This window comes from Syngnathus typhle, linkage group LG6, assembly GCF_033458585.1.
Source record: "Syngnathus typhle isolate RoL2023-S1 ecotype Sweden linkage group LG6, RoL_Styp_1.0, whole genome shotgun sequence".
Lineage (NCBI taxonomy): Eukaryota > Metazoa > Chordata > Actinopteri > Syngnathiformes > Syngnathidae > Syngnathus > Syngnathus typhle.
Genome location: NC_083743.1, coordinates 15,240,454 through 15,260,950, shown reverse-complemented (window position 1 = coordinate 15,260,950; position 20,497 = coordinate 15,240,454). Strand labels below are relative to the sequence as shown.

Here is a 20,497-nt window from a genome sequence, read left to right as displayed (position 1 = left end):
CCTTCTCTGATGGGCGGCCGGTAGGGGTGTAACGATACATCGATACACATCGTTTAATTGATATAATGCTCTACGATTTATTGGCATCGATGCTAAAGGTAAACATCGATTTATATCGCCGTGTTTGACCTCGGACATTGGACGCGACTTTATTTTGAAATCCAGTTCATTGTTGCTCGCTTCCTCTTTCCGGGCGTGTTGTGTTGTGAGCAGAGCAGGCACGTGAAAGGGGAGGCGACAACTAGTACGCGGCTCCTGGGCTGGTGCTATGGCTAGTGTCCAAAAAGACGAGGAAATTTGCTCCCCTTTAGGCTTCAAGTCATTCGTTTGGAAGCACTTTGGATTCCAAAGAAAAGATGGCTCAACGGACAAGACACGTGCAGTTTGTAAATCCTGCCATGCGGTGATCAAATATTCAGGGAGCACAAATCTCGCCGCACATTTAAAGAAAAAAGTTTGCCTTGTTCCTTTCTTCTCTGATGTTCACTTCAAACACGCTCCATGCGACCGCAATGCTCTCGTATCAGACGCTTGCTCGATCACCTGCTCGTTTGCTGTCCCGTGCGCGCACGGAGCGCGGTGGTGCGTTTACGGGCAGTCGGAGAAATCAATGCCAACAAAAAAAATTACATCCAGCCTAGTTAAGACCATACCAAAGACTATAAAAATGGGACCCATTGCCTCCCTGCGTGTGTGACGATCATTGGGACTTAAAAAAAAAAAAAATCATAAAAATTGGGTACGTATTATACATGGGTACAGGCTTTTTTCCAGCATCAGCATGCCATTTTTAGGGTGCGTATTATACATGGGGGCGCACTGTACACGGAAAAAACGGTATACTCAGACATCCCCTGATCCTAAACATCTGCACTTCCTCGACAGTTTTTGGTGAGCATTTGCATCTCTTCTTCCCTGCAGTGCAGTTCTCCATCACAGCAAATTCAAACCAGGCTAAAAACCTGCCTCTGTGACAGTGTCACCGTATTATAGAATATGATTCTGCAAGTGCAAGTGGGCCTATTGTGCCTGCTTAATGTAGGACATAGATCTGCAAAGTAACGGTGGCAGGCTTAATATAGGTTGATGATATCTGACATGATGAAGACAAAATAATATATGGAAAATCCTCATCAAGAGCTTTAAGACAATAAAAATGTCACATTATTCAACACATCATACGTGAGTGAAGAATTATTTGAAACATTCCGTCAAATTAATCAAATCATTGTTTATTATATTCTCAATTATTGGAAATGATTGTGCAGTCCAGCTAAAAAACATAAAATCCATAAACAAAAAACTAGTTTGAGAAAAAAACAAAACAATCGTCATGCTAAATGCAATCTAAAGCTCCTTCCAGTTCTTCCAGTGCTCCTTTTAATGTGCAGTCCAAATGCATTGTGTTTTTCATATTGATCATAAAATTTAGCACCAAACATGATTGTATGATGTCCTGGTTGTGTAGGTACAAAAAAATAAAAGTATACTCATTTATTTCTATCTTAAATACTCATGCTGTATGTTAGTGCATATACACAAGGAGATAATTATACAAAAAAACATTACACTTTGATTCACATTGAAAGAATTTCACATATTGTAAGTAGAATATAACATTTGAGAACATATGATTATATTAATTAATCTACAAATAATAAAAAATCCATCTAGCAAAAGAATGAATTGATTTCTAAAGTCATTTGAGCTTATATATGTATCAGACTTGCATGATTCAAGATTCAAGAGTTTTTATTCGCCATGTTTGAGCGTGCCAAACAAGGAATTTGACTTCGGTAAAAACACACCCTCTGTTCAACATTTAGGTGACTAACAACACTAATATTATGTAAACTGTGTTTTTCGAGGGGAGGCTTGACTTTTCTCCTTGTGAGTGGAGACAATCGCTGTGCACACCCATGCTTGATGTTAAAAATATCTTTATGCTCTGTTGAGTTTGCTCTGATTGAACTACAACTGTTTAAAAACAGAAGAGTAAGCCTGGTGTATTGAGGTAATGTACAAGTTCATAATCAAACATTATTGACACGTTCAGCAGCGTTTAGCAGCAATGTGTGCAGTAAAAATAAGAAATACACCAATGTGGTAAAAGAGCGTACTTCAGGTTGTGTAAATGTTGGCATGGCAATAGTACAAATCTTCTGTAAAACAAGCTACCGCTGAGCTTTTATCTTATAGCGGAGAACAAGGTAAGTGGCCAGGCGCAGGATGATAAAGAAAACGCCCAAGGCAATGAAATCAATGTAGAGCTTGGCATCTTCTACGTCCAACAGCTTAAGAACCTCCTCAGGCTGTTGTAAGCGACACGCTTTGCCTGGACACTCCAACTCAGAACGATTCATCCCATAGATAGACAAAATCACTCCTTCAAAACCATACCTAGGAGGGACGTTTGAAAACATGAAACTTTTTCTTCTGTCAAACAATGCAAGAAAAAAACCCAATGTGAACTAATGTTTTGGTACAAGAGATGAATTTGTATATTGTTGAGAGAAAACTTATCAAACATCTACTGAGCAGCAGATAGTAATGCCCTCTTCGATATGTTCTGATACATATACTGCACAAACCTGACATATGACACGTAACAGGTCCACTGCAGGTACTTTGGAATTGTGTCAAAGTTCACAAAGAATCCAGAGAAAAGTAGCACCGGGACAGCTGTGACGGGTCCAACGAATGTGGCCACCTGTGAACCGGTACAAAGACATGCAGTAGTTACACACAGTGACCCAAGGGAAAATCCATCCGTCCAAACATCCATCTTCTTCCACTTATCCGGGGTCGAGTCACGGGGGCAGCAGCTTTAGGAGGGACTCCCAGACGTTCTTTTCCCCAGCGACATCGCCCAGCTTATCCCGGTATCCCAAGACGTTCCCAGGCCAGCTGAGAGACAGTCTCTCCAGCACATCCTGGGTCGTCCACGGGGTCTCCTGCCGGTAGGACATGTCCAGGAGGCATCCTGATGAGATGCCCGAGCCACCTCATCTGGCTCCTCTCAACGTGGAGGAATAGCGGCTCTACTCCGAGTCTCTCCCAAATGACCGAGCTTCACACCCTATCTCTAAGGGAGAGCCTGGACACCCTACGGAGAAAACTCATTTCGACCGCTTGTATCCAGGATCTCGTTCTTTCGGTCACGACCCATAGCTCGTGATCATAGGTGAGGGTAAGCACGTAGATCAGCCGGTAAATTAAGAGCTTTACCTTTTGGCTCAGCTCTCTCTTCACCACGACAGACCGGTACAGAGTCCGCATTACAGCTGATCCAACTGTCGATCTCACGCTTCATCCTACCCTTGCTCGTGAACAAGACCCCAAGATACGTGAACTCCTCCACTTGGGGCATGATCTCATCCCTGATCCGGAGAGGGCGTTCCACCCTTTTCCGACCGGGAACCATGGACTCAGATTTGGAGGTGCCCACCCACATCCCAATCGCTTCACACTCGGCTGTGAAACGCTCCAGTGAGAGCTGGAGATCACGGCTTGAAGAAGCCAACAGCACCACGCTGTCTGCAAAAAGCAGAGACGCAATGCTTAGGTCCCCAAACCGGACACCCTCAACGCCTCGGCTGCGCCTAGAAATTCTGTCCATAAAAGTTATGAACAGAACCGGTGACAAAGGGCAGCCTTGGTGGAGTACAACCTTCACTGGAAAAGAATCCGACTTACTGCCGGAAATGCTGACCAAACTCTGGCATCCATGATACAGGGACCACACCGCCCGTATGAGTTGGCTCGGCACCCCGTACTCCCGAAGTACCCTCCACAGAACTTCCCGAGGGACACGGTCGAACGCCTTCTCCAAGTTCACAAAACACATGTGGACTGGTTGAGCGAACTCCCATGCCGAGGGTATAGAGCTGGTCCACTGTTCCACGGCCAGGATGAAAGCCACATTGCTCCTCCTGAATCCGAGGTTCGACATCTTGATGGACCCTCCTCTCCAGCACCCCTGAATAGACCTTACCAGGGAGGCTGAGGAGTGTGATTCCCCTGTAGTTTGAACACACCCTCCGGTCCCCCTTCTTAAAGAGGGGAACCACCACCCCAGTCTGCCAATCCAGAGGCACCGTCCCCGATGTCCACGCAATGTTGCAAAGGCGTGTCAGCCAGGACAGCCCCACAACATTCAGAGCCTTTAAGAATGCCGGGCGGATCTCATCCACCACTCAAGCCAGGGGTGGGCAAACGTTTTGACTTGCGGGCCGAATTGGGTTCTAAATTTTGACCGGGGGGCCAAACCAGGAGCAGATGGATGTAGTGTTTGTGTGAAGTAATATAAATGACATGTAAAGGTCATTGCATAAAAGGTTTTTACTTTTAGTAGATACTAAAGCATAGATATTAAAAAAAGCTTTTTGAAAACAAATGCTTTTATTAACAGCATTAAAAAAATATTTCACCCAAAAACTACTATCAGTGATTCTTATTAAATACGACACTGTTATGATGAATAACATTTTCCATCACTTCAGCGCCTGCAGGTCAGATTTATGAAATATGTTTATCTAATGAGGCGAAATCACATCCAACGGCAAACATTCTGACCAAATTCATCATCTTGAAGAATCAGTGAAAGAATACATGTAAATAAAGTAATAAAGAAATCAATAGTATTGTTGGTTTCCCTTTTTTGCTAGTGCATCATAGTCTGGAGTAAAATTTGTTGTGGTAATTCTTAGGATAGAGCCGAGGTGTCGGTCCGTTAACCTAGATCTGTGACGAGCTTTGTTGACGTTCGTGTGGCTGAACGTCTTCTCACACACGTAGGTCGAGCCAAATTGTCCACTCTTTTTGAACATTCGGCACTCAGTGTTCACCTTTCTTTTCTTCGGGCCACTCATTTTAATGGAAGCATTCCAGGGGAAGGTTTGTGGGTGGCATTAGCGTAAAACTGTATCTGAAAACTCAGCGCGCGAATTACGAGAATATTGACGTCACAGCCTACACTCGAAATTCGGCACTGATAGATGAAATTACTACGTACTATCGAGTACGCAAATGCACTTGTGAGTGTGCACCGAGCTTTCTGACACGGCTCCCGGGAGTAAATGCATGGGCGGGCGCTTCCCCATCTATTGGGGAAACATAGCAATTGCAGGGAAAATGACCCCCAAAAAATTAATAATACAATTTATTCAGGTTTGGCGGCTGGATTAAACGGCCCCGTGGGCCGGATGTGGCCCGCGGGCCGTAGTTTGCCCATGTCTGACTTGGGCCTTGCAAGCGAGGAGTTTTTTAACTTTCCCAGTCACTTCGACCCCAGAGATTGGAGAGTCCACCTCAGAGTCTCCAGGCTCTGCTTCCACAATGGAAGGGTTGTTGGTGGAATTGAGGAGGTCTTCGATGTATTCTCCCCACCGACTCACGACGTCCCAAGTCGAGGTCAGCAGCACGCCATCTTCACTGTAAACAGTGTTGACGGTGCACTGCATCCCCCTCCTGAGACGCCAGATGGTGGAACAGAATTTCCTCGAAGCTGTCCGGAAGTCATTCTCTATGGCCTCGCCAAACTCCTCCCACGCCCGGGTTTTTGCCTCAGCAACCACCGAACCCACGTTCCGCTTGGCCGTCCGGTACCTGTCGGCTGCTTCCGGAGTCCCACAGGCCAAAACGGCTTGATAGGACTCCTTCTTCACCTTAATGGCATCCCTTACCACCGGTGTCCACCAGCGGGTTCGGGGATTGCCGCCAGGACAGGCACCGACCACCTTACGGCCACAGCTCCGGTCAGCTGCCTCATCAATGGGGCCATGGAACATGGTGAGACTCAATGTCCCCTGCCTCCCCCGGGACATGGGAAAAGCTCTGCCGGAGGTGGGAGTTGAAGCTCTTTCTGACAGGGGATTCTGACAGACGTTCACAGCAGACCCTCACAGTACGTTTGGGTCTTCCAGGTCGGACCGGCATCTTCCCCCACCATCAGAGCTCACTCACCACCAGGTGGTGATCAGTTGAGAGCTCCGCCCCTCTCTTCACTCAAGTGTCCAAAACATTCGTAGGCCCACACCTGCTCGACGCCTCTCACCGTGGACAACTCCAAAGTGGAAGAGAGTCCAGCCCCTCTTGAGAGGGCTTGTATCGGAACCCAAACTATGTATGGAGTTACATAATATACATAAATATGTTTAGTCTGAACTTGTCTGCCTCACACACCAGCTTGGGCTCCTTTACAGCCAGAGAGGTGACATTCCATATCCCAAGAGCCAGCTTCTGCAGCCGTGGATCAGACCACCAAGGTTCCCGCCCTTGGCCGCCGCCCAGCTCACTACTCCCCTGACCCCTTTGGCCCCCTCCCACAGGGGGTGAGCCCATGGGAAGGGGGACCCACGTTCGCTTTTCGGGCTGTGCCCGGCCGGGCCCCATGGGCGAAAGCCCGGCCACCAAACACTCGCCTTCGAGCTCCACCTCCAGGCCTGGCTCCAGAGGGGGGCCCCAGTGACCCGCGTCCGGGCGAGGGAAAATTAAGTCTATATACTGTATTCTTCAAAAGGGGTCTTTTGAGCCGTGCTTTGTCTGGCCCCTCACCTAGGACCCTTTTGCCATGGGTGACCCTACCAGAGGCATGAAGCCCCAGACAACATGGCTCGTAGGATCATAGGGACATGGAAACCCCTCGACCACGATAAGGTGACGATATATATATTAGGGGTGTAACGATACATCGATACTAGGGGTCTAAATCGCGGGTTTTGTCATGATACGATTTAATATCGATACAAAGAACTACGATACGATATTTGCCGATATCCTAAAGCCTGCTGCGATTCATTCACGATATATCGCGATATAGTACTCTACGATCGATTTTTTTTTTTTTTAATAAAAAATATAGAACAATAACCTGATTTATAACAATTCATACGCAAAATCAACAAGGTACTGCAAACTTTTTATTTAGGAAATTACAAGAGTATTGTAGTATACAAAGTGCTTATTTTAACACTGAACTTTGATGTCGTGTTTTTTCTTTAAATGTGGGGCGAGATTTGTGCTCCCTGAATATTTGATCACTGCATGGCAGGATTTACAAACTGCACGTGTCTTGTCCGTTGAGCCATCTTTTCTTTGGAATCCAAAGTGCTTCCAAACGAATGACTTGAAGCCTAAAGGGGAGCAAATTTCCTCGTCTTTTTGGACACTAGCCATAGCACCAGCCCAGGAGCCGCGTACTAGTTGTCGACTCCCCTTTACTCTTGTAATTTCCTAAATAAAGAGTTTGCAGTACCTTGTTGATTTTGCGTATGAATTGTTATAAATCAGGATATTCATCCATCCATTTTCTGTACCGCTTAGTCCCCACTGGGGTCGCGGGCGTGCTGGAGCCTATCCCAGCCGTCATCGGGCAGCAGGCGGGGGACACCCTGAACCGGTTGCCAGCCAATCGCAGGGCACACAGAGACAAACAACCACTTGCACTCGCACTCGCACTCGCACTCACACCTAGTGACAATTTGGAGTGTTCAATCAGCCTACCAAGCATGTTTTTTGGGATGTGGGAGGAAACCGGAGTGCCCGGAGAAAACCCACGCGGGCCCGGGGAGAACATGCAAACTCCACACAGGGAGGGCCGGAGGTGGAATCGAACTCGCACCCTCCTAACTGTGAGGCGGACGTGCTACCCAAGTGCGCCACCGAGCCGCCTAAATCAGGATATTGTTCTATATTTTTTATTTAAAAAAAAAAAAACGATCGTAGAGCACTATATCGCAATATATCGTGAATGAATCGCAGCAGGCTTTAAGATATCGGCAAATATCGTATCGTAGTTCTTGATATCGATATTATATCGTATCGTGACAAAACCCGCGATTTACACCCCTAATATATATATATATATACATATATATATATATATATATATATATATATATATATATATATATATATATATATATATATATATATGACAGACAGAGAGAGTACCTGCAATGAAGTGGAAGCAGCACCAACTAGCAAGCCGAGGGATTGTGCAACCAGAGAAGTGCAAATGGACAGCGCTATGAAGAGGAGGTAGCGGCTGACCTCAGGAGGTTGCTCTGTCATCCAGTACACAATGCTGCAATACATGATGGGGCAGATCACCTGAAACGACATATAGTTATCATTAGTTGCTAGTTTCATTCCTACTTGAATATAATGCCTATCGTATAGTTTTATTGATCTATAACCACTTGCAATGCTGCTGCCTGTAGTTTCTGTTTCTAGTCAAAGTCAAAGTCTGCTTTATTGTCAATCCCTTCACATGTCAAGACACACAAAGAAACCAAAATTACGTTTCCTCTATCCCACGGTGACGAGACATAGTACACGATAGACATACAAGTAAATGACACAAAATAAAAACAAGAAGGCACAAACAATAAATAATAAGAGTGATGAATAAATAATAAACAAACAAATAACACAATAAATAAATGGAGCAAAACGGAGCCAGTGTGCATATAGCAGACAGTAAGCATAGCGCAAAGTACAGGACGCTACGCAGAAAGGGAGAGAGAGTTCAGGATCGACATCAAAGTTCAGTGTTAAAATAAGCACTTTGTATACTACAATACTCTTGTAATTTCCTAAATAAAGAGTTTGCAGTACCTTGTTGATTTTGCGTATGAATTGTTATAAATCAGGATATTGTTCTATATTTTTTATTTAAAAAAATATATATATATATCGATCGTAGAGCACTATATCGTGATATATCGTGAATGAATCGCAGCAGGCTTAAAGATATTGGCAAATATCGTATCGTAGTTCTTTGTATCGATATGATATCGTATCGTGACAAAACCCGCAATTTAAACCCCTATTGATAAGTACTTTATGTGAGCTTAACCCATTTGATATACATTTACATTTTCAAATGATCACTTCTATAACATTATTAGAAAATTATTATTTTATGAATTATTAAAATTATATTATTTATGTTGAGCTATTTTTAGAGCAAGCCCGCGGGGTACTCACGTGGCCCCTGGGAGCTACCTGGTGCCCACGGACCATAGCTTTTTTTTTGTACAATTCTGCTGACCAATCCTGCTGGGATCAGGTACCTGTTAACAATAGTTGTGTTTCCAAGTTGGCATTGTAACTAAAATGTATGTGCACCTGTCAATAAACTCCAGCCCTCCCTGTGTGGAGTTTGCATGTTCTCTCCGTGTCTGCATGGATACGGATACTCTGGTTTCCTCCCACCTCTCAAAAACATGCATGGTAGGTGATTGAGCACTCCAAATTGCCCCTAGGTGCGAGAGCGGATGGTTGTTCATCTCTATGTGCCCTGTGATTGCCTGGCAACCAGTTCAGGGTGTTTTCCGCCTACTGTCCGATGATTGCTGGGATAGGCTCTAGCACCCCCCGTGGTATAGAAAGGTAGTTGGAAGTAATTCATCTTCTCATTGTCATTGTGCCTGTTCACTTGTCCCCACAAATTTTATGGTTTGATCACGTGCTACAATAGTGACCATTGAACATTGCTAGTTTTTGTTTTTTAATTTGATCATTTTGTGGTGACCCACACTCACTGGGGGCCTTCAGCTTTGAGGGAGTGGGGGAAGTATGATACTTCTTGTATCAAAGGGATGATAGAGATCAAAAGCTGCAGAAAACCTGTTGGATGCTTGACTACATCTCAAGAATTTCCAAAGTGTGATTTACAGAGAATAGCCACCGAGATTTTACATACTGCTCACTGACATGTGGATTTTGTTCAGGTTGATGACCCCTGCTGTAGAGTAATGTGGACATATGATTGTTTTAATCTAAGGCTCAATTACTGCCAACCCACTTGGAATGGAATATCAGCCATGGTCTTGGCCAGATAATAGGCTTTCAGGCTGTACCAGTAGTTCAGGTGCTCCCTCAGAAACACTGACATCTCCAGAGGAACTGAAATAGAAGAGACATGTACCTACACTGATTGACAGAATCATGAGAATGCCGAGGTGGCTTCTCTCTGCTCTTTTCTTTTTTAATACTCACAGGTTAACACAGTTGGCATGAGTGCTCCAAACATGAGGAAAAGCATTGAGAAGAAGAGAAATCCAGTGTTGTTAAGCACCTTGCTGGCATCATTACCAATGTTCAGATAGAGCAAGCCTATCACCACACCTATGACAATGTGGGACATCAGTCTGAGGTGGGTCAAAACCTGAAATCAGAGAAAAACTTGTATCTTTCATTGTAGTATAACTATATTGGTATATTTATGCTACATGTTGAATAAGTATTTGTAGAGCATTATAATCAATTACCTGGTCTCGACAAATGGTTATGAAGGTTCTCTTGAAGAGGATGCAGAACTGTGTCAGTGTGCTTGTAGCAAAAGTATGTCTCTCTATGTGTCCAGTATCCTAAGCAAAATTGAGACAGGTATATATTTTTTTATTACAGTGCATAATCTTAAGAATTAGACCTAACTTTGCGCCTGCTTACTTGTCCCCACAAAGACTATGGTTTCTTCAAGCAAGTTTTATTTTTTAAATATTATATATTATATTATTATATCGGTGGCGCACTGGGTAACACGTCCGCCTCACAGTTAGGAGGGTGCGGGTTCGATTCCACCTCCGGCCCTCCCTGTGTGGAGTTTGCATGTTCTCCCCGGGCCTGCGTGGGTTTTCTCCGGGCACTCCGGTTTCCTCCCACATCCCAAAAACATGCTTGGTAGGCCGATTGAAGACTCCAAATTGTCCCTAGGTATGAGTGCGAGTGCAAATGGTTGTTTGTCTCTGTGTGCCCTGCGATTGGCTGGCAACCGGTTCAGGGTGTCCCCCGCCTACTGCCCGATGACGGCTGGGATAGACTCCAGCACGCCCGCGACCCCCGTGGGGACTAAGCGGTTCAGAAAATGGATGGATGGATATTTTAAATCAGCAGAGTTGACTCCTTCAAATCGAATCAATATAAATAAACTTATAATTCATATCGCTTTTCTGACATACGACACAAAAGTAATATCCACAAAAGTAGTTTTATCCTTAATTGAGTTTCTCATTCTTGACTATGGTGTGTATAGTCGTTTAAGATTTTGGTTGTGTTCTTCGCTATGCTGTCAAACAATCTATTTTCATAAAAAGCCTTGATTGAATTAAGCAGTGTGCTACTTTTTTTAGTTGAGGGGGGAAAAATCATGCAATTTAGAATTTGATGCACGGCAACACTTTGTTTACTGCCCACCTTGGAATGTTCTGTGGTATAGACCAATGAGCCATTGGTACCACGCTGGTTCTTTTTGTCTTCTGTTCCACACATTCCTCCTTGGACTGCTTCAAACAAAACTGGGTTCAGGTCTCCATACTCTCCTGATGCCACTTCAATGACTGAATCAGAATCAGGGAGATGTAATGTAAATCAAAAGGAGGGAAATATTAAGAGGTTTGATCATAATAAACAGTCATAATAGACCTACTGAAGTCTGCAGGGTTATGATAGGTGGGACAGTAAAGTCCCAGCCTTTTCAAATAGGGAATAAGGTAGGGGCCTGTGCCTTTGTAGATACACTGACCCTGGCCGAGGATGTATAGCTGTGAAAGGACAAATTTGTTCAATTAATCGCTATTTAGGGGAGGGAGATATTATGGAGGATAAATCTGTGTAAAACAATTTGTGGGGTGTGGGGGTTCCAAGCTATTTAAGATTCATGGAGAAGCAAAGGTCACAAATACTTTGACAAACAATGAAGTGAAGTCAATATTTACTTTTCTGATAAATGCAATGAAAAGGTCAACAAAGTTATCTTGAGGACTGGTATGAAACAAGAAGTAAAATAAAAACAGAAGTAAACCCAGAAACAAACAGGTTCTCAGAATGACTTCTCATGTTCTCATCCTGCGGTTAGATGGGTGACTCATATTGTAACAAAGGCAACAGGGCAGGGCAAATGAAGGATGATTGATGCGTGTTGTGAGAACAAACAAAGAGATGGAAAAAAGTACAAACCAGGTAACAAAAGTGTGTGTCAAACCCTGAATGGGTTAACCAAATCACTTGGAAGAACAATTATAAAACATTTAATGAATTCATGTATACGGTACAAGTATGATCAAAAATTTGAATCCATGTTTGAGTGAGTGTGTGCTTCTTTGTGAAAAAAGGTATACCTTGTCAAACATCTCAAAGAGTTTAGCGCTTGGTTGATGGATAGTGCAGATGATAGTCCTTCCTCCCAGCGCCAAAGAACGCATGAGAGACACAACCTGATAACACGATGTGCTGTCTAAGCCACTGCAGAAGCAAACAAAACAAACTCAATGAGCATAGGGAAAGTGTGGTGAAGAGAAACAGGCATGCTTATTCATCATTATCTCTGCAGTAAGGGACCATAACAACCAGAACATGTGTCACTTATTAAATTGTCATATTCTGCAAGTAACTCACTGCAACTAACCCGATTCACAACATCTGCCTAAAATGATGATGAATTAATATGACTGAATGCTACTTTTGTATAGGTTAAGGAATTTGTCAATGGAAAAAAAGTAGACTTGACTAACATGACCTCAGCATCGACTACAAATTAAATCTTGAGGTTGTTGAACACCTATTGTAGATTATACCCCATTGTTTGTGACAATGTTTTAATTTATGAGTGTACAATAGGGGTGTAACGATACATCGATACTAGGGGTGTAACGATACATCAATACACATCGATTAATCGATATAATGCTCTACGATTTATTGGCATCGATGCTAAAGGTAAACATCAATTTATATCGCCGTGTTTGACCTCGGACATTAGACGCAACTTTATTTTGAAATCCAGTTCATTGTTGCTTGCTTCCTCTTTCCGGGAGCAGTGCGCCCGGCGTTGTTGTGTTGTGAGCAGAGCAGGCACGTGAAAGGGGAGGCGACAACTAGTACGCGGCTCCTGGGCTGGTGCTATGGCTAGTGTCCAAAAAGACAAGGAAATTTGCTCCCCTTTAGGCTTCAAGTCATTCGTTTGGAAGCACTTTGGATTCCAAAGAAAAGATGGCTCAACGGGCAAGACACGTGCAGTTTGTAAATCCTGCCATGCGGTGATCAAATATTCAGGGACCACAAATCTCTATATTTATATTTAAAGAAAAAACACGACATCAAAGTTCAGTGTTAAAGTAAGCAATTTGTATACTACAATACTCATGTAATTTCCTAAATAAAGAGTTTGCAGTACCTTGTTGATTTTGCGTATGAATTGTTATAGATCAGGATATTGTTCTATATTTTTAATTAAAAAAAAAAAAATCGATCGTAGTGTGGTGTGCAAGGACTGGAGTCGGAGGCGGAGTGATAAATGACGGTGCCAACGGCGGTTGTTTTAATGACATTTATAATTTGCTTCTCTCAACCACGGGCCGACTCTTTTCCCTTCGAGATCCTAACACACACTACTCAAACCGGAAACTCCCACACGTGTAAACCATCCCACCGGAACTCGGCAACGTGAACTTAGGTTCCGGGTGAATTATGTCAACCCACTACAGTAGAGCACTATATCGCGATGTATCGTGAATGAATCGCAGCAGGCTTTAAGATATCGGCAAATATCGTATCGTAGTTCTTTATATCGATATGATATAGTATCGTGACAAAACCCGCGATTTACCCCCCTACTGTACAAGTAAAATGTTCATTTGTAAGATATGGTCATCTAACGTCATCACTGTGACTTAAATAATTTTCCAAAGAGCATGTTTACATCTGGAAACTTCCAATATATGCAACATCTGAAATTTGGATTCTGTAACTATATGTAACTATTTTGTCTCTCGCATTATATATATATATATATATAATATACATATATATATATATATATATTGTGAATATATATATATATATATTGTGAATATATATATATTGTGAATATATATATATATTTATTTATATATATATATAAATATTTATTTATTTTTTTATTTATTTTTTTATTTTTATGCATCTGTCTGTATTTACACTGGATTTTTTTACCTGGTGGGTTCATCAAAAAACATGACTGGTGGATTGTTGACCAGCTCAAGGGCAATGGCGAGCCTTTTACACTGACCGCCTGATAGTGAGCTGGTACGAGTATGAGCACACTCAAGAAGCCCCAAGGCAATCAGAATCTCATTAACCTATCAAAGAAACATGAACATTAAGAGAGCAAAAAATCAATTGGGGTAATCCTAGTCGACATTAAAGGGCACATCCCCTTTCTTTGGCTAGGCTCAAAATGCCTCTGACCTCAAGCAAACGAATGCTAACATGGGGTGTGAGCGCTTGGCAGTCCTTGGCAAAAGTCCTTGGTTGACGCCACAAGTGTGATAATGATAAAATTTTAGCTTATTGGCACATCATTGTATGTGGAACATTAATTTTTTCAAAATGAACACACCACAGTTACTTTACTTTTGGTTCTCACTGTGACCACATGTAGTTATGTGTCAGATACCCCAAATATTAAGACAGCAACATTACTTTTGAGCATGTAATAAATTGCCAGAATTTGATAAATTGCCCCTGTGTACTTTGTCTGTTTTTTTTTTAGTTTACCAGTTTTCTTTTCACATCCATAGACTCATTGAGCTTTAAGTTGGCTGATACCTGGAATATAATCACAACACAATACAAACAAAAAAGTGAATATCAGCAAGAACTTGCATTATGTAAATGTTTAAATATAATGTATAACTGCTTACCATCATGGCTTCTTGTGCAGTAAGATGTGGCAGCAGTATGTCTTGTTGCATGATATAGCATGACATTTTCCGAAATGACCTCAGGTCCCTGGGTCTCCCATTTACAAGGATTTGACCCTTCATTCCTTTTCCCCTAATCAGAATAAAAGATACATTCAAACGGGGACAGAAAATACCCAAGTGCAAGAGATAAAATCAGTACAGTAATAAAGTTGCTATGAGGACATTCATTTATGTATTTATTTGTTTAATAGTTTATAAATAATCTGATTTGTACTTGGTACTTTAAAAAGCGCTGATTTAAGTCATGGCAAAGACTATGGACAAAAACTTTAGCATTAGAGGTGGATTAGCTCACCTGTACCCTGCCAAAATGTTCATTAAGGTAGACTTTCCAGCACCCGAGGGACCCATGATTCCTACGAGCTCCCGACTGCAGAATTTCCCAGAGATGCTTTTCAATAAGGCTTTGAATCCTAATAAAAATATTGAAGATAGATAGACATGGTATTGATCATTTAGGGATTCATATGCCGTATGTAAAAAGAGTAAATTAAAATTTCATCCAAGTCGTCAAGATATGAATGAAACTTGTTAATGGACAGGCTATGCTGTACAACATCCGTTTTTGAACAGGAAAGTGTAAGACAAGTAACTGTAAGACTAAAAGGAATAAAGAATAAAATTACAGTGATCCCTCGCCACTTTACGCTTCACCTTTAGCAAATGCGCTACTTTGTGGGTTTATAAGCGACAGGTGAACGGCATTTAAAAACACACTGATAGTGCGGGGCATGCCTCTGAGCAATGTGTGTCACTGCGGACGTTCAAACACAGGAGGCGGTGTGTTTATATCGCGTGTTTGTTTAAATGCCTTAATAAGACATACGTATATTTCTACTTTGCGGAATTTTGATTTTTGTGGGTGGTTCTGGAACACATCTCCAGCAATATATGAGGTATCACTGTAAATATAAAAGTCAAATAAAGAGGTAAATAAAAACATTATGTATAAAAAAATATTTTTGTGTTCAATTTTATGAGTTACTCATAACATTTCATTTCCAATTAATGTTTGGCTGTTGTATTGGGGAATTAACATACACCACCTTCACAAGCTTTCACCGTTCAGTGAAAACTGATAAATGGAAGACTGACCAAACCAAATGGATGACTGACAAAACTATTTGTATGAAAGATGAGTTTAATGTGCATTACCTCTCCTCTTACAGCAAGATCCCTCCTGAATGGTGTAAGAGATGTTAATAAACTCAAGGTCTACAGGTGAACGTTTGGGTAGATGGGTGATGCGCTGTGCTTCTGTGATCTGGTTCTCAACTTTCTTTAGCTTCAGCATGGAAGTCTCCTGTTGCTGAGTACCTCCATTACAAATGATGCTGTCCTCTATGGAAACACTCACAGAGTCGGGTTCCAACGCCTTGTTATCCATACTCGTCTCCTGTGAGCATAAAATAATAGTAAAAGCAGTAGTTTGAAACGTTACTCCATTGGAAGTACATGAGTCAAATTATCAGGCGAGTTGCAATTCAAAATTGTCCCAAATTAAATCGATGCAGTTAATCTTTATAATTTGGCGACTATGCTTGCAATATGAGTTTTGCAATCCAATTCCATTCTCTTGACAAGACTCTAAGTAGCAGAAATATGTAGTCAAACTCTTGATCACACATCAATATGGAGCCATAATCTAACACTGTGTAAGCGGTTCTTAAGTCTGCGGTGGTACAGTAATTTGTCCACTTTGAGCCAGAGGTCTCATCTAATCTTTCATGGGGTTTTTAATCCTCTCTGGGATTAAAAACTTTCTTGTCCAGCCTTGATATGTTGGGGGCAGGAGGGGCAGCAGTCAGCTCCTTGGGAAAAATCTGCAGACTCATGTCCGATGCCAAGCTAATGTATGGGAAATGAATACTCCTTCACTTGCCCCCGACTTCACACTTAGACACATTCATTTTACTGACAGCATAGAGTGGGAGGTCTCAACCTTCATTTTTAGGTGACAAAAGGTTCTGATAAAAAGAGAGCAGGGAACAGGGGAGACACATTTCATGCCAACATGTCACGAGTCCACCTGGGGAGTACTCTGGACGAAAGCCACAGTCCACAGGGAGAAGAACTCAATGGTCCTGGATCACACCACCTTGAGTGCAATGTTACGCTTGAATCTCATTTGAATCTCATATGTTTCACCGCAACCAAATGAACAAAATTGTTGGCGCCCTTCTCTTAATAGCAGAGAATCCCACCGCGGTCACAAATATAACTTGAACCTGATGAAATAATGGAAGAAAACTGCATAAATTAACAAATGAAAATCATTCATTATTTTATACTTGTGGTTGAGCAGAATTATTTTTGAAAACCAAACTCATGAAATAGGCCTGTACAGAAAAATTATGTTACCCCCAGAAGATAATACAAATAATTAAACCATAGGAACTTGTTTCACCAAGGTTTGTCCACAGATGTCCTCAAAATTATAATCAGTCACGCAGCCTAAACATGAACCAGGGAAGCAAATGAAAGCGTTGTCTCAGGGGATCATAAAGAAAATTATGAACATGATAAAAGTAAAGACTCCAATCAGCTTGAGGTACAGTTGCACATACTATTCAGAAATTTAAGAACCAAAGGAATGTAAACCTCTCTGGACATGGCCGCAAGAAGAAAACTGATGACAAACTTTGCTCTCAGTTGCAGGTCATGGGTCTTGCAAAAGGACCCAAAACACACAGCTAAAACTACCCAAGAATAGCAGTGTCGGACTATTCTGAAGTGGCTTTGTATGAGTCTTGATCTAAACCCTATTGAACCGATAAAAAGAACTAAAACATGCAGTCAAAGAAAGCATCCTTCAAAGTTGAGACAACTGAAGAAGTTTTCTCATGAGGAAAAGGTCAAAACGCTTGCCCATAGGGTCATTGAAAGTTAACATTTTTCATTGCAGTGATTGCCTCAAATGGTTGGGTAATATGTACACGTATATTTTGATACATACTATAGGCTACAAAGCTCAAAATATCCAGTTTTGCATCAAAGTTTGCAATGCAAAATTCACATTTAGTGCTGAACAAAACATTGAATAGCACAACTGAGAATTAACTGCCAATCGGCCCAAAAAGCTTGTCTTGGATGCTAGTGCTAGTTTAGGCTGGCTAATAGTTCATTTACACATGTTGCACAGTTGCTCCTAAATTTGAAACTATCTCCTCTATGGTGGCAAATAAGATACATTTGTTACAAGTGTGGTTCTCAGAAAGGGACAACGAGGAAACACTGATAAGCTGTGCTAATTGCTAAGCTAATTCACCTAATAGTGTGGATTCTACAAGGTTAAAAAACAAGTTTGGCTATCCCAGTATGGGCAAACTACGGCCCGCGGGCCACATCCGGCCCACGGGGTCGTTTAATCCGGCCCGCCAAACCTGAATAAATCGTATTATTAATTTTTGGGGGGGTCATTTTTCCTGCAATTACTATGTTTCCCCAGTAGATGGGGAAGCGCCCGCCCGCGCATTTACTCCCGGGAGCCGTCAGAAAGCTTGGTGTACACTCACAAGTGCGTGTGCGTACTCGATAGTACGTAGTAATTTCATCTATCAGTGCCGAATTTCGAGTGTAGGCTGTGACGTCAATATTCTCGTAATTCGCGCGCTGAGTTTTCAGATACAGTTTTACGCTAATGCCACCCACAAACCTTCCCCTGGAATCCTTCCATTAAAATGAGTGGCCCAAAGAAAAGAAAGGTGGACACTGAGTGCCGAATGTTAAAAAAGAGTGGACAATTTGGCTCGACCTAGTACGTCTGTGAGAAGACGTTCAGTCACATGAACGTCAACAAAGCCCGTCACAGATCTAGGTTAACGGACCGACACCTCGGCTCTATCCTAAGAATTACCACAACACATTTTACTCCAGGCTATGATGCACTAGCAAAAAAGGGAAACCAACAATACTATTGATTTCTTTATTACTTTATTTATTTTATTTTAGATTCTTCAAGATGATGTATTTGGTCATAACAGTGTCGAATGTTTGCCGTTAGATGTGATTTCGCCTCATTAGATAAACATATTTCATAAATCTGACCTGCAGGCGCTGAAGTTATGGAAAATGTTATTCATCATAACAGTGTTGTATTTAATAAGAATCACTGATAGTAGTTTTTTGGTGAAATATTTTTTTAATGATGTTAATAAATGCATTTGTTTTCAAAAAGCTTTTAATATCCATGCTTTAGTATCTACTAAAAGTAAAAATCTTTTGTGCAATGACCTTTACATGTCATTTATATTACTTCACACAAACACTACATCCATCTGCTCCTGGTTCGGCCCCCCGTCAAAATTTAGAACCCAATTCGGCCCGCAAGTCAAAAGGTTTGCCCACCCCTGAGCTATCCCTACAAAGGCAAACTGTCAGATAATCTACCGCGGATGGCATCTTGTCATCTCTGGAACATTTTCAACTGCGGCTGTTTTACCACTTCAAGGCCTGGATGACTTGTTAATGGAACAAGAAATTTTTCACCCAACCACAAAATCCTGAAGCCAAATGGTTAATTATAGGTTTGATACTTTTAATTTTCAATACTTTAATATTACTATGCTAATAAACAGTACGTAACGATTAACAGTAGGTCTACGAAGTAATTTTGCCCATGTGTTAACACAAGAATGCTGAAATGCTGCATATTGAGATCAGACCAAGCAAAATAGGTTAACATTGCAGGTCTCCCATGATTTAGTAAGCTAAATTGCTGAGGAAGTTTAAATGGGGAAACAAAAAGAACCATTTCTTCATTGAAGCTACAGAAGATGCATACACATTCGATCCAAATTGTTGTATAAATAATGTAGAAATGTTGTATTGCTTCCTTTTAAACAACCATTGATCCATGTAAAGTGCGGTTATTATTCTAACCAGATTTTCTTTTAGGTTGCGACTGAAATTAACATCAATATTCAATACAAGAAAAAAAAAACTAAATAGGTAACATAAATTTAAGAGATTTAAGTAAAAAGGTATTTTGAATTAACAATAATTACCCATAAAGGGTAACTTGTGTGACATTAAGTATCTGCTTTTATCTAAAACAACATTTAAAACAATAACGGAGGAAAAAAGGCTGTATTTCAAGTTAATTTGGAAATTCGGTGTTGCTCTTACGTTATTTGTTGTCAGGTATGACGTCCAAGTTTGATGAGGTATTACCGGCTTGAACGTTCAGTATCCAGCCAAGAGTGTTCTACACCTTCTCATCTCGCCGGGCCCCAGCTTACAGGGTGTATTACTACAGGAGGGATGTGGGCGGGAGGTCGACTCGGGTTGACTTGGTAGGTGGATACTGTAGATGGCTGGAGGAGGGGCTGTTCTAACATACCTGCGTCACATGAGGGATTAAGCAACACCTCTTGGAAATATCTTTTTATGCCCTTCTTATCTTTATCATTTCTAATTCCTTTTTATTTCATTTTATTTCAATGACAACTTTACACGATAGGCTAACTTTGATGTCTTTGTTCCCATAAGTAAAACATAAATGCAGTATTTGCTCATTCAAAAATTGCAGTCCACTCTAATGAGTATTCCTATTACAGTATTTCTTTAAACTGCAGCTCCCGTTTAAAACTGAATAAAGAGAGTGAGGAGAAAAACAAAAAAGGTTAAGCTAATTAAAATCACTGAAATTTTTAAAAATGGATACACAGAGATTACATGATTTTATCATATGGCCGGGTAGCAGCCAGCAAGACTACATTTGAACTTAATCCCAGAGACTATTTCGG

General features: G+C 41.6%; 1 protein-coding gene across 1 annotated transcript; it reads right to left on the bottom strand.

Annotated features, from left to right (window-relative positions):
- Window positions 1-1,211: 1,211 nt before the first annotated feature.
- LOC133156074 (ATP-binding cassette subfamily G member 4-like) lies at window positions 1,212-20,019 on the bottom strand. Its single transcript, XM_061281836.1, has 15 exons — window positions 19,878-20,019; window positions 15,906-16,146; window positions 15,046-15,163; window positions 14,688-14,820; window positions 14,542-14,592; window positions 13,978-14,123; window positions 12,126-12,249; window positions 11,435-11,549; window positions 11,203-11,345; window positions 10,278-10,376; window positions 10,006-10,174; window positions 9,812-9,912; window positions 7,954-8,112; window positions 2,592-2,710; window positions 1,212-2,400 (listed from the first exon to the last, which is right to left on the bottom strand). The coding sequence occupies exons 2-15, from the start codon at window positions 16,135-16,137 to the stop codon at window positions 2,175-2,177; spliced, it is 1,935 nt and encodes a 644-aa protein (XP_061137820.1). The 5' UTR covers window positions 16,138-16,146; window positions 19,878-20,019; the 3' UTR covers window positions 1,212-2,174.
- Between the last annotated feature and the right edge of the window lie 478 nt (window positions 20,020-20,497).